This window comes from Danio rerio, chromosome 20, assembly GCF_049306965.1.
Source record: "Danio rerio strain Tuebingen ecotype United States chromosome 20, GRCz12tu, whole genome shotgun sequence".
In the NCBI taxonomy this organism is placed as follows: Eukaryota; Metazoa; Chordata; class Actinopteri; order Cypriniformes; family Danionidae; genus Danio; species Danio rerio.
This window is the reverse complement of record NC_133195.1, coordinates 31,682,088-31,696,784: the sequence shown is the minus strand read 5'-3', so window position 1 is coordinate 31,696,784 and position 14,697 is coordinate 31,682,088. Positions and strand designations below refer to the sequence as shown.

At 36.2% G+C, this 14,697-nt stretch overlaps 1 protein-coding gene across 3 annotated transcripts; it reads left to right on the top strand.

The window, feature by feature from the left end:
• The first annotated feature begins 555 nt into the window (after nucleotides 1-555).
• On the top strand, nucleotides 556-13,687 carry acot21 (acyl-CoA thioesterase 21). Of its 3 annotated transcripts, none has more exons than XM_685444.6 (4): nucleotides 556-788; nucleotides 3,223-4,247; nucleotides 12,371-12,573; nucleotides 12,690-13,687. In XM_685444.6, exons 2-4 carry the CDS (start codon nucleotides 3,737-3,739, stop codon nucleotides 13,323-13,325), a joined length of 1,350 nt encoding a protein of 449 aa, XP_690536.2. In that variant the 5' UTR covers nucleotides 556-788; nucleotides 3,223-3,736; the 3' UTR covers nucleotides 13,326-13,687. The 3 variants fall into 3 exon arrangements, with proteins under 3 accessions (XP_690536.2, XP_073789452.1, XP_073789453.1); XM_073933351.1 differs by having other exon boundaries at nucleotides 3,220-4,247; XM_073933352.1 differs by lacking the exon at nucleotides 3,223-4,247.
• Nucleotides 13,688-14,697: the final 1,010 nt, after the last annotated feature.

The window sequence follows — 14,697 nt, the reverse complement described above, 5'->3', positions numbered from 1 at the left end:
CAATAGCCGAGCAAATATAAAACTACTGTCAAATGCAAATATTTCGCGAGCACTGGGCCACTGTGTATGCAAACAGTGATGTCTAAACAAGGTGTGATGATAAACCATTGAGAATGTGATAAGAGAAATTAGCAACATACCCGTATGAGATCATTATGAATGAACATAGCCAGGATCCATCTGTCAGAAAACGAGATTTTGAACGCGTATTATGCTAAATATCTCGGTGTGTAACTAGCAACTGGGTTTTTAGCAAACAGGCTTCATTGCGAGTGACAATAGCGCTTTATTTCTTCAAATGAGAGGTGGGCGCTTACAATAAAACGTCACCATATCCGTCCGTTTTACGGCGTCTTCCGAGTGGCGCGTGAGGATTTGGACCGAGCCTCGGTTTGGGCTAGAAATTGATCCAGACTTACACGCGATTCGTTTGGGGCATTACAAGAAATCCTTTACAGCAAAAAACGCCATAGGCTGTTATTTGTAGGGGTTTCATCGTTGTAAAGTAAATAATTAATCCTAACGCCACACATTGATTAAACTATCATTTGCAGTGAAGAATGCGAATGAAAACCTTCAAGGCAGCTAAGCTTTACTCATTACGGACTAAATTTGTCTACGTGTTGCGTTTGTTTGCTTGTTTCTATAATAAGAAGGTTGGTGTTTCTTGTGGTCAGGGGAGATTTTAGAAAACCCATGTGGAATCTCTAAAGCCTGCTTGAAATGAGACTGGGGCTAGTTGTCATACAAGATGTTTGCCATGATGAGTGTTTCCCAGGAACTAGAAGGTAGGCTATTACGTCAAAAGTGTAATTATAAAAAATGTTGTTGTTTTTTTCCTTAATTTTATTAAATAATGTTGAATTATATTCAGTAAGAAAATACAATATGCTGCAGATCTTATAAATTTAGGATCTATTTTTTCATTCAAAACTAAAAACATTTATTTTATGAGCCAATATAGTAATTTTTAAAGGTCAGTTTTTGCCAGTTTTCTATGCCAGTTTGATTCAAATCTTATTTAATACATTTTGTTTTAATCATTTATTTATTCGGCTCAGTCCCTTATTTATCAGGGGTTGCCACTGTGAAATGAACCATCCTAATTTACCACACTCATTCACTCACATATACTCATACACTATAGTCAATTTAGTTTATTCAAATCACCTATAGCGCATATCTTTGGGCTGAAACCGAAGCATCCAGAGGAAAGTCAATACGAGGAGGACACGCAAACTCCACACAATAAACACCAACTGGTCCTGCCAGGAATCAAAAGAGGGACCTTCTTGCTGTGAGGTGACACTGTATCACCGTGTTGTGTTTTATTCCTTTCATATTGCAATATTATTCTGTCTATGCACTATAATGCAGCATCATCTATCCAGACAAATAATTTGATAATAAATTGTGGCACTGTCAGTATTTTTATGTAGGTATAAAATTAACATTTTTTAATAGTGTGAACGAGTTTTGAAGCCGAAAATGCAGGTCTGATCAAACAACGACGCAGCCAGCAACCAACCCTCTTCCGTTCATTATCATAATATTGATTTTCTTATTGATTTGCTCATACTGCCATCTGCATCAGGAATTCTGTGAACTTCTATCAAGGGAATACAGGCTGGAAAAATATTCTTTACATAAGCTGTTTAACACAATTGTAAGAAACTGTTTATTTTTTCTGCAAGACTCCAAAATATTTGGTGTGGTAGTGTATGCTGATAGTGTATGATCTCTGACTTGGAAATGTTAACATTGAAATAATTTTTAATTACCTTGTGAATTCCCATTTACATTCACAATCATCACTTGCACTGCTTTGCAGGTTAAAGTAACAGCTCTGCTCTAAATATAAGATGAACGGTTTTCAGTTAATCAACGTGCAAGTGCCTTAAGAGCTTGTACTTAAGGAGTCTGGGTTAAGCGACACAGCCTGCTGGAGTGTGTTCTTGTCAAAGTGATCTCTGAAAAATTTGCAGTGAGTACCACTGGAGCTTCATAGCCTCTTATTCATTTTCAAGCTGATCATCTGCTTTTTCTTACTGATGCATGTACAATGATGCCAAATATACTGCCTAAAATGAAACGTCACCTCAAAAATACAATTCTGTCATCATTTTCTTTCTTTTTTTATCAGTTTTTTTATTATAATTGTCAGGTTGTTCCAAACCTATATGCCTATTTCTCTGGAACACAGAAACATTTCTCTGAAGCCTGTTACACAAAACAAGTTGAGCAAAGTCTGGATTGCAGAGTAAGTTTTGGGTTGACAAATTCAAAGAAATGTAAAGATCAGGTTAGTGAATTAACACCGGAGTGCATGCACATGAAAGTGAGATGTGCAGCAAACAGCCAAGAGTCAGTGTGATTCAGTTTTTGTGATAAATCTAGAGCAATTGACTTCTCTGTTGAATATTAAGAAAAATTATCAGAAATACAATTTAATAAATATAATTTAACAGCTCAAAAGACAGCAATTTTTTAAACTTTATATATTAATTATATTAGCTGACAAATTGAGAGCATTTGAATATTCATTCCTTCATTTTCTTTTCAGTTTAGTCCCTTTTTTAATCTAGGGTCGCCACAGCGGAATGAACCACAAACTTATCCAGCATACGTTTTCCAAAGCGGTTGCCCTTCCAGCTGTAACCCATCACTGGGAAATACCAATGCACTGTCATTCTCACACAAACACAAGACAGACAATTTTAACCTTCTTGCTGTGAGGCGACAGCTATACCCACTGTGCCACAGCATTTATAATATAAAATATGAATACTGATTAATTTAATTTAAACAAATTATTATATATAAAAAACGGGAGTGGCTTTGTTGCATCATATAAATATGTCACTTTACTCACAGCTGATTAGTCCAGTTTGGTTTTGGGATGTCTAATCCAGAATAGCCATGTAGCATAAATTATATGAAACCTGATAAAAACCAGCCCACCTTCTTGAGTTCAAAAACTATGTTTACGAAAACTTACCGGTGTAAAAACCAAAACCGGCTTTGTGGAGAGGCAAAAGAATATTATTATTTTATTAGTTATTAAATTATTGATCCTTTAATGACATTAGATGTTTTCCTAATGATATTTGATTAATTATACTATAACTACAACTTTTGCAGTTTGGAAAAGACTGTTTTTATGCATGTTTGGACTATTTTTGTTTGGTTGATTTTTTGCATTTACACTCTTTTGTCCAGCAGGTGTCACGAGTGTGAAGTGTTTGAGCATTACAACGACCCAAGTTGAACACAGATGTAGTTTGTATAATTAGGCTATTCAAACTCTTAAATTATGCAGCAACACATCTTATAAACATCCAATATGACACATTTAGACGCTAAGTGACATGCAAAAAATGACGCTTGATTGACGGCCAGAGGTTGGACATGATGTCATTTCAATCCCCGTTATGGATGTTTTTCAACTGTGACACAACGTCGGAGGGACGCCTTTTCAACGGTCATCGGACGTTTAAATCTTTGTTGGATTTAACCAACCTGTGATTAGATCAAAATCACATGCAAATTTTAATGGTTCAAAGTCAACATAAATATAAAATACACATAAATATAAAATTGATCTTGTGACTTTGGAAATTTGATATGCGCTCCGAACCACTGATTCAAATCCAAAGATTCATATCGTTTCGATGCTTCAGGGAGCTCTTTGGAAAGCATCCATTACTTCAAAGCATATCGTGATCACAGAGACGACATGTATGCAACTCTAAAATGTGCTCTTAAGCCTTTTGCAAGAAATACTCTTGCAAAAATGCACTACAGTTCAGGAGTGAGCATCAGGCTTCTGCCCAGTTATAAGTGCTCTTTTGAAGACCCAGTGCATGTGACGGTGAGCGGCTTAAATCCACATCAACGCGTGGACCTGCGCTCCAAAATCACGGATGAAGGTGGACGTGATTTCAAGGCTTTAGCGACCTATCAGGCAGATGACAGTGGCCAAATTGACCTCAAGCGCGACTCTTCTCTTGGTGGGAGCTTTACCGGGGTTGAACCGATGGGTTTATACTGGGCTCTGAAAGCAGACACAATAAGCTGCAAGTTTAAACTTAAAGATGTGACGCGTCCAGCTCTTGTTGACATTGAAGTTGTCAGTGATGATAAAGTCCTGGCCAAAGTGACCAACGAGAGACACTGCCTGACCGATGGTGTCCGGAGAAGACCTTTAAATGAAGACAGGATCAGAGGAACTCTTTTTATGCCACCTGGTCAGTTATTTCAGTGTCTTTAAGAATAGTTTATAATTATTATCGCAGTATTATCGTCAACTTAGTGCACGTTCGTCTGCAAGACAGAGATCATTTTAACTATAAAACTGTTGTGCTGAAGGATCTGATAATTCCTTGTATAAAAGGCCTGTTTTATGGTCATTCTAAACTATAAACAAAATAAATTATGCTGGTTTGTTTTCAATGCAGGTCTTGCTGGTTTAGCTGGTCTCGGTGCTGGTTTTCCTGATCTTAAAACCAGCACTGAAGTCAGCAAAACCAGCATTAAAACATACCTTACCAGGCATATGCTGTTTTTTTCACCAGGGGCTGAGAGACATCAAAGAATTACAATATTTATTACTGTTTACCTATTATTTTTCTCTTTCTTTTTTTTAAACTTTCATATTTCTAAATGATAATATGGCCTATGCCATGCACGAGATGTTGCTCGAAAAACTATGTCTGTTTATAGTCTTTTTGTTCATCATAAGTTAATATCAAATTTTTTTGTTGCTTTATAACTAGCATTAATATAGCAACTGTAATATATGTCTGTCTCTCACTGTTGATTGATGTTAACTGATGTTAACTAATGTATTTCTATACAATAACAAAAAAGACTAGACCTTATTGTAAAATGTTATCAACTGAACTTTATAAACCTTTTGCAATTCATTTTTTAACATTTGTTTCCTCTAAATACCATATATATATATATATATATATATATATATATATGTGTGTGTGTGTGTGTGTGTGTGTGTGTGTGTGTGTGTGTGTGTGTGTGTGTGTGTGTGTATATATAGATCTCGAATCTGATTGGCTGATAGCCAGGGCCGGATTAACCAATGGGCCTTATGGGCACAGGCCCAGGGGCCTGTGCGCACTAGGGGCCCCTGCGAGCGGGGAGAAAAAAAGACAATTTCGGAGTGTCTTTTTAGGCTAATTACAAACAGCGCATCTAGTTGGAATCTAGTTGGAATAAGATATTCAGGGTTTACGCCCATCGATGCCTGATTGATAGAGACAAGATGAGTAAAGAGCTATTTAGTAATACAGCCTCAGTGGCGCACCTTGTAAGGCGTGCAACTTCATGTTTTGACGCTATTGAACATCAACTCGGTTCGAATCCACCATCAGCTGAACTCGTGCTACTTTTTTTTTCTCCCCGTTACATATCAGATTGGAAATATATTTATTTTTAACAGGAAGGAAACATTTTTTTAAATAATGCAAATGTGATATAAAGTCACAAGTGTCTCGTGGGTATTTAACATTTATGTTTAGCCTTATAGGTGCCTCCCTCTCTGCAAAAACTATATTGCTCAGACAACTGTATTTCCTCTGAGGTAAAAAATCGCGATCACATATTAATATTATTATTATATTTAAATTGCCTTTCTTTCTTTAACTAAACAGAAGGCTGTCATTGGTCAAGCGCGGAAACGTCAGTTTTGTAATAACCGGCACTAAACTGAGCAGACTGTATTTGTAACGTTATATCTGTCATAGATTAAAAATGAGTGGACAAGTGGATTTAGCAAACGCGAGAGAAAGAGGAGAGGAGGCATCTTTATTGAGGCATTTTCCATACACACTATCTTTAAACTGACCCATGATCAGGAGAATGAGGGTACAGAAGAAGACGTTATGGTAACTTTAAATGATGAGTGGCTAGCATTAACCAGGCGGAGGAGGCTAACGGCAGCGCAGCAAGGACTGGATTCATCGTGTGAGAGACAGACAGAAAATATACATAAATACACACATATATATATATATATATATATATATATATATATATATATATATATATATATATATATATATAGTTTTATTAGTATTTTTATTCAATGCTTTGAAAAATAAGTTAAATCTTTGTAAACTATAAATACACATGTACTATTTATCATTTATTTAATATGTGGCCAAAAAATTATAGATTCATTTTATTTAAAAATTATTAAATTCTTATTTTTTAAATTCAACTATAGGGGTGCGGCCAGGTAGGGGGCCTTACAAGACAATGTGCCCAGGGGCCCCTGAGGTCTTAATCTGGGCCTGCTGATAGCCATGATCTATTTAAGTATTATCAGCACCCATACAGCCTCTTTATTACTCCGTCCACATACAGCCAGCAACAAGCAGACAACACAGTTTGACACATATTACTGCTGTTACACAACAAAATATACTTTTAAGGCTTTTTTTAGTCGAGAATGTAGTTGTAATTGCAACTATGCAGTTTATTTGCAAGAATAGTGCCTATTTTAAAATATTTAAAATTTCTGAGAGACAGCTCGTTGGCGACAGTTAACTTTTTCTTTCCACAAGATGACGACAGAACCGCATAATAAGCCCTTACGCTTATAAGATATAACAGTCTGATTTCTAATTAGCAGATCAAATCAATATTAAACTAGTATGCACACCTGCCAACACTTCCGTTTTTCATGGGAGTTTCCCGTATCCCGTCTCCCGCAAACATCCCGTTGTTATTTCTTCTTAAAAAAACTCCCATAATTTTATCCACCCCCCTCTTTGGTACAGTCTGTAAACTAAACACCCCCATGTACCCGATCGAAACGGCCGGCCAAAACCCCCCACATCCAGTTCTCAACCTCATCCCGGAACAGATTGAAGAAAAGATTGTGTTGGCAAATTGAAATAAGCAAAGTCCGCACGTGTTTAGTGTTTTTCCTTATCGCAAACACAACAGCAGTTTGGTAATGTTAGTGTATTCGTTGTTGTTTTCGGGGTTAATTATTGTAAAATCCCGATTGCAACTGAGAAATACTGTAGACTGTAACACTGTAAGAAGATATCTCTGTTGATGGATGGCATTTTATGTCACGTTCAGCCTTATTATCCTAAAGTGTGAGCAAAATCAGCAGTTTTGTCATCACTTTAGACAGAGAATCATTCAAACACTAGCTCTAAAGTGACGTTGGTAAATTAGTAACGTCTTCTTCTGTTTTGACGTCAGCTGCAGATGTGAATGAATGGCGGAAGAAAGTAGTTCCTAAGAAAAAAAGGGTTTTTAGACTCTCCGTGTTTTTCTTATTTATATACAGGATTGTGCTCTTGAGCTGTTGTATATACGCAATATCACACTCGTAGAGTGCGATATGTCTGTATATCAGCACTGGTGGGACAGTGCTGGTATACAGCCATATCGCCCCGCTACTCGGGTGATATTGCTCATATATATATGTATATATATATACACACACACACCAACTCTGGACATTTGCTGAACATAAATGTGACACCAAAATCAAAGTCATAGCTATCCATCTATAGCAGGGGTGTCAAACTCAGTTCCTAGAAGGCCACAGCCCTGCAGAGTTTAGTTACAGCCCTGCTCCAACAACTTAGCTGTAGGTTACAAACAAGCCTGAACGCCTCAAGTAGTTTGATCAGGTGAGGGTTAAATCTAAACTGCAGATATACAAACAGAGACACACATTCATTGCCACAATTCAAACTTATATAATAAAAGAATTGGATCTGCATAAGAATTGGACACACACACAATACACAAGTATTTTATGTGAATATTGTGAGTTTATGGCACATCCTGATCAAAGTTTTGCAAATAAGTTGATGCCATCATGAGCCTGATGTTAGCTGAAAGTCTGTTACAGCAATTGTGAATGTGGACTACAGGAGGTCTATATGTTCTGCTAAAGACTGGATTCTGAGAGCAAGGCAAGGCAAGTTTATTTAGCACATTTCATACAAAGTGGCAATTCAAAGTTCTTTACATAAACAGGAATAAAATAATAAAAAAAAAAATCTGATAAAAACAGATAAAATGTGTTAAAACGGGTTATAAAAAAAAGAAAAAAAAAGAGAAAGACAATAGTGTGATCTGTCGGACGCAGCACAGTGCTCATTCAGTAAAGGCACAGCTAAACAGATGTGTTTTCAGTCTTGAATGTGCCGAATGTTAAAGCACATCTGATAATTTCTGGAAGCTGATTTCAGCAGCAAGGGGCGTAGTAGCTGAAAGCTGATTCACCCTGCTTTGACTGAACTCTTGGAATTTCTAGTTTATTTGATTTGAGTGATCTGATCGGCTTGTATTCAGTGAGCATATCTGTAATGTGTTGAGATCCTAGGCCATTTAGTGATTTATAGACCAGTAATAATACTTTAAAATCTATTCTCAATGAAACTGGGAGCCAGTGTAATGACCTGAGGACAGGTGTGATGTGCTCTGATTTCCCCGTTCTGGTCAGAATCCTGGCCATGGCGTTCTGGATGAGCTGTAACTGTCTGACTGTTTTTATAGGAAGGCCTGTGAGGAGCCCGTTACAGTAATCCACCCTGCTGCTGATAAAAGCATGAACACATTTCTCTAAGTCTTCCCTGGACACAAAGCATCTGGTTCTTGCAATGTTTTTAAGATGATAGTGTGCTGATTTACTAACTGCTTTGACTCAGATCTGACTCCAGAGTCACGCCAAGATTCCTGACCTTATTCGAGATCCTGTGAAGTGTCTAAGAAGAATTGGATCTTTGCAAGTTTGAATTTTGGCAATAAATGTGTGTCTCTGTTTGTTTATAGAACACTTAGGTTAAACTCAGTTCCTGGAGTGCCATAGCTCTGTACAGTTTAGGGTCATTCACACACACACACACACACACACACACACACACACTTATAAACTACGGCTAATTTATTTTATTCAATTCACCTGTACTGGATGTCTTTGGACAGTGGGGGAAACCAGAGGACCTGGAGGAAACCCTCGCAAACACTGGGAGAACATGCAAAATCCACACAGAAATGCCAACTGGTCCAGCCGGGACTCGAACCAGCGACTTTCTTATTGTGAGGTGACAGTGCTAACCACTAAGCCACTGTGCCACCACGTGTCCCAATTCCTACGAGAATATTTCCATCACTACCCATCCAAAGGCCAAGGGGAAGGCGAAAGGGATAGTGAAAGGGAAGAGGTATAAAATACATTTGGTATTGGGCCTAGATTTAGCTCTCCATAAACACCTGATCAAACTACTCAAGTTCTTCAGGCTTGTTTGTAACCTACAGCTAAGTGTGTTGGAGCAGATCTGTAAATAAACTCTGCAGGGCTGTGGCCCTCCCGGAACTGAGTTTGATACCCCTGCTATAGGGCATAGCTGTGACTGTAATGTACATTTAGGTCAATCTTTTCAGTCTGGCTGTCAGCCCAAATGTGCACAAACAATTAAAACATCTGAACATTAAAAAAGGCACGTATATAAGGAGATATAAAATGATGCATAACAGATTTAATCCACAATTCAAGTCATTTCAAAGGCTGGGTTAAATGTTGGGGTAGTAACATATATTCTTCTGAAATATTAAGCAGAATTGAACACACATAATGCAAGATAAATATGTACCCATTCATGACAATTTTACTTGGGCTCTGACAGAACATCCATCAACTCTGGACATTTAAACAGTGCAGAGCTGGGGCTCTCCAGGAGTTTTATTAGTTTGACCCCACTGTTCTATACACAGTTGAAGTCAGAATTATTAGCCCCCCTTTGAATTTTATTTTCTTTTTTAAACATTTACTAAATGTTATTTAACAGAGCAAGGAAATTTTCACAGTATGTCTGATAATATTTTTTCTTCTGGAGAAAGTCTTATTTGTTTTATTTTGGCTAGAATAAAAGCAGTTTTTAATTTTTTTAAAAACCATTTTAAGGTCAAAATTATACCCTCTTTAAGCTATATATTTTTCGATAGTCTACAGAACAAACCATTGATATACAATAGCTTGCCTAATTACCCTAACCTGCCTAGTTAACCTAGTTAAGCCTTTAAATGTCACTTTAAGCTGTATAGAAGTGTCTTGAAAAATATCTAGTCAAATATTATTTACTGTCATCATTGCAAAGATAAAATAAATTAGCTATTAAAAAAGAGTAAATCAAACTATTAGAAATGTGTTGAAAAAATATTTTCTCCGTTAAACAGAAGTTGGGGAAAAAACAGGGGGGGCTAATAATTCTGACTTCAACTGTACAAACAGAGACACAATTCAAACTTACGCAGATCCAATTCTTTTCGTCAGCTTTACTGGACACTTCACATGGTCTCGCTCTCAGAATCCAGTTTCTTAGCAGAACATATAGACTTCCTGGAGACCACATTGACAATTTCTGTAACAGACCAGCAGCTAACATCACCCTTATGATGGCATCCGCTTTTCTTGTTGCAATTTTTTACTAAATCTTTGATCAGCATATGGAGTAATATCCTAATATTCACATTTACATTTGTGCATTTAGGAGACGCTTTTCTCCAATGCAATGGGCTGCTCTCATAAGATATATATATAAAAAAACTTCATTAAATTTCAGAGTAAACAAATGTTTAAATATTTAACTGCAAACGGATTCTAAAGTATAGTTGGCTATATATGGTTATAGTGGTTATATATATATTACAGTTGCTGTATTAATGCTAGTTAGAAAATTACAAAATTGTATTAGTTATTAACTTATAATTACTTAATATATTCAAATGAAAATATATATGTGTGAAAATAAAAATTTAATTAAGTATTCCAGCATGTGGTTAAATGGTGTTTTTGAGCAAATCTTGGCATTATAGGCACTATATTCGCAAATACGAACTCAGAAATTCTGAAAAAAACTTTTTTAAACATTCAACAATTTTCTTACTTGCACTGGAGTTCAGGGAATTGGACGACATATGATCATCATGTACACTGGAGATATAATACACAGACAACCAAAACAAAAATGACAGAGGTACAGTAGTAATTAGAAATTATTTAAGGTACACAATAAAAATAAATGCAATGCCTCTTATTGTTCTGCCAGTCGGCCTGCAAAGAGTCTTGGATTCTCTGTCTGACAGATGACTGATTATTAGTTGACCCTGCAAGACAAGTTTGAACCTTAATGTAATTTTATGAAGTGTAATAAAAAAAAAAAATACAGGAGCAGATTAAAAATATGTTTTTTTATTGATTTATTGTTATTTTGGTTAGAATTGAATTGCTAAAAACACACATGAGCCAATAACTGGTAATATAGAAAGCACATAAACTACCACCACAAAAACTATAAGGATGACATAAACACAACAACCACACAAAAGGTGTAAATATGCATACCCTGAAAACATGAGTCATTCTTTTTGATTTGTTTGATGAGCCAATAGTAACCTTTTTTAAAACAGCTGTCATTTCTGAAGCCCACTGTTAATGACAGTCTGAGTGTATTAATTTAGGCTAGACTAGGTCATTAATACTGGTATGCTCCTAGATGCTGGATGACGTAGATACGACAATCTTATTGTCAGGATTTATAAAAGTTTTGTGTATTTTTATTATCATTTAAAGGTTTTATTTCCACACTACCCCACTCCAAACTCACCTGACAAGGTCATTTTCAGCTCTAACTGAACACACAGCAGGTGAATGATGGGCAGAGATGACTGGAAAACATGTTGCCCAGCTGTCACTGAGAACCAGTGTAGGGAACCCTGATGAATTGCACCATATACCCGGAAAACGTGAAATGTTCCTCAAGCTATACTTAATTTTAGCATAACAATTAATTTTAGCCAACCTAAAAACAACTCTACATTGCACAATGTACCTGACAATGTGCATTATCTATGTAAGTTCCTTCGTGTAAAACTTGATAATATTATACTAATTAATACTAATCTTTAGTCCTATCGTGACTTTAAATGGTGGTCCGGAGGTATCTGTTTTGCACAGTATATGCAAAAATATTATTATAAATATTAAAATTGCATTGTAATAAACAGAAAAGAGGTCAGATAATGACCAAAAACTGTGGCTTTACAATAACTTTTTTTCAGGGCACTATTTGAAAATATTGTGTCATTTGACAATAAAATGATCATGTACTGTATTTCATAACGATATCTCTGTATTTAATGGGTCTTTTTAACGGCTATTGGAAGTTCAAATGTTTGCTAGGATATGAGTGTTTGTGGCATTCCCTTGTTGTGCTGAAAATGGGGATGTGTAGTTTAAATTGACAAGCTATGCCTATCTAGACACAACCTAATGTTTTTTAAATATAGAGTTTATAATGCTGTTTTTATACTTTCTCAGGTAAAGGACCATTTCCTGGGATTTTGGATACATATATACTTAGAGGAGGTCATTTTGAGTTGAGAGCAGCTCTGCTGGCAAAGAGAGGTTTTGCTGTTTTAGCCTTGGCCTACCAAAATTACCAAGATTTACCCAAAAGTTCTGACAAATTTCACCTTGAGTACTTTGAAGAAGGTATAGATTTCCTACGGCAACAGCCAGAGGTTAGTACAACCATTTATTATCTTTAGTTGTTGTTTTTATAGCAAAATTAATTAAATTACTATAATGGGACATTTTTAAAAATCACAAAATTGATTTAATTATTTATTTATTTTAGGTGAAAGGTCAAAAAATTGGCCTATTGTCTATATCAAAGAGTGGAGATCTGGCTTTGTCCATGTCAACATTCCTGCCTGATATAGCAGCTACTGTTTGGATCAATGGATGCAATGCCAACAGTGTAGTCCCACTTTACTACAAAGATATGTATATTCCACCTCTGACACTTGACTTTAAGAAAAAAAAAATCACACCATTAGGCCTTGTGGATATGCTAGATGTTGTGAAAGACCCGATGTCCAAAGAAGGTCTTCCTAGTGTTATCCCCATTGAGCGTGCCCCTGGTAGATTCATGTTTATAGCATCAGAAGCCAACATGAATTGGCGAAGCGCCTATCATGCAAAATTAGCATGCGACAGACTCAAAGCTCATGGAAAAAAAAACTATGAGCTGGTAAAGTATGAAAAGGCGGGTCATTTTATTGAGGTGCCCTATATGCCCTTTTGCTTTGCTAATTTTCATAGTGTACTTAAGCAACCTGTTTTATTTGGTGGGGAACCTAAATGTCATTCAGAGGCACAGGTGGATGCCTGGCCGAGGATTATCAATTTCTTCAAAAAACACTTAGCAACTGCTGATTACAATCTCAGTCCTATGCTGGAAGAGAACATACATGAAATGTCACAGCAATGACATCCAATTATAAAAAGATTGCTTAATCTCATCAAATATAATGAGAAATAGTTTCTGCATATTTGAAAAATAGCATGAAAAAAATTGAAACTAAAATTATTTTAAAAAATGTTTGAAGTGTTATTTCACTGCTTCGCCACACTTTTGCATTATTAATTAGGTAGATTGTATGGGTGCCAAAGGTCCTGGATTTGGTTTCTCTGTCTTTTTTTATCTTTATTTTTGGCTTTCCTTATGAATGTTTCTAGCAAACTTTTTGAACTAGACGTGCAGTTAAAAGCATCAATAAGTAATTAATTACTGTATGCACTTTTATGTATCATCTCTGGGGTTTCCAATAAAGTAGGTTTAGATATCTTGAGATTATGTGTCTTCTGTGTCATTCTTTCTTGAATTGTTCTTAATCAATTACCAACCTTTTGGTTAATATAAAGCGATTTAGTCAAATTATTATTTACCCGCAGTTTTGGTCACACAGAGAAAGTCAACAGGGTTTTCCAACTTTCCACAGGACGTTTTCTGTGTGCCAAAGAAAAAATAATAATTAGTATTTGAAACTACATGAATGTAAATTATGAGTTGTAGTTTTGGTTAAAGTGTCCTTTTAAGTTTGTGCAATATAGTAGCCATGAATTCAATACCATCAATATATGAAAGCGATTCATCAGCATGGAAATAAAAAAAAGTTTCTGTGTAAAACTCCAGCGGTACTAACCCATAAAGAAGACTTTAAGGAGTTCTTTCACGTTGATTAATGGAAAATGGTTGCTCTCATACAGTCATGGAGGAGCTTGTTACTACAAAAAAAAAAGATATCAGAAGGAGGTATAAGAGATCATGTGTCAAAAATATGATTTTTGATATTGATGTATGGCCCTGACATTTGTCAGCTGTGACCTTTGAGCCCCCTGTATGTCCAAATGCAGTGACTGGCCATCCGGACATGAAGAAAGAGTTCACCCTTTTTAAGGGTTATCATGTTATGCCAGCTAATGAGGGTTGGTTTTAGGGGGCTGTCATTCCTGGTGTCGCATCTTTCATGATTAGGGGGCTAAATAAATAAATTAAATTATTAGAACATAAAAAGGAATTCAAGCTAGGGCCTAATATACAGCATGTCAATCAGACAATGTTTGATCTTGCTGTCATTCATTCATTTTCTTTTTAGCTTAGTCCCTTTATTAATCTGGGGTCGCCACAGCAGGATGAACTGCCAACTTATCCAGCACGTTTTTACACAGCAGGTGCCCTTCCAGCCACAACCCATCTCTGGGAAACATAAACTCATTCACACTCATACACTACGGACAATTTAGCCTACTCATTTCACCTGTATCACATGTCTTTGGACTGTGGGGGAAACCAGAGCAAC

Bases quoted from the DNA above. Each gene is read 5' to 3' on its own strand.
- acot21 (XM_685444.6), top strand. From the start codon at position 3,737: ATGTATGCAACTCTAAAATGTGCTCTTAAGCCTTTTGCAAGAAATACT. The intron at 4,248-12,370 runs GTCAGTTATTTC...ATACTTTCTCAG, and splicing joins AACTCTTTTTATGCCACCTG to GTAAAGGACCATTTCCTGGG. The intron at 12,574-12,689 runs GTTAGTACAACC...TATTTATTTTAG, and splicing joins TCCTACGGCAACAGCCAGAG to GTGAAAGGTCAAAAAATTGG.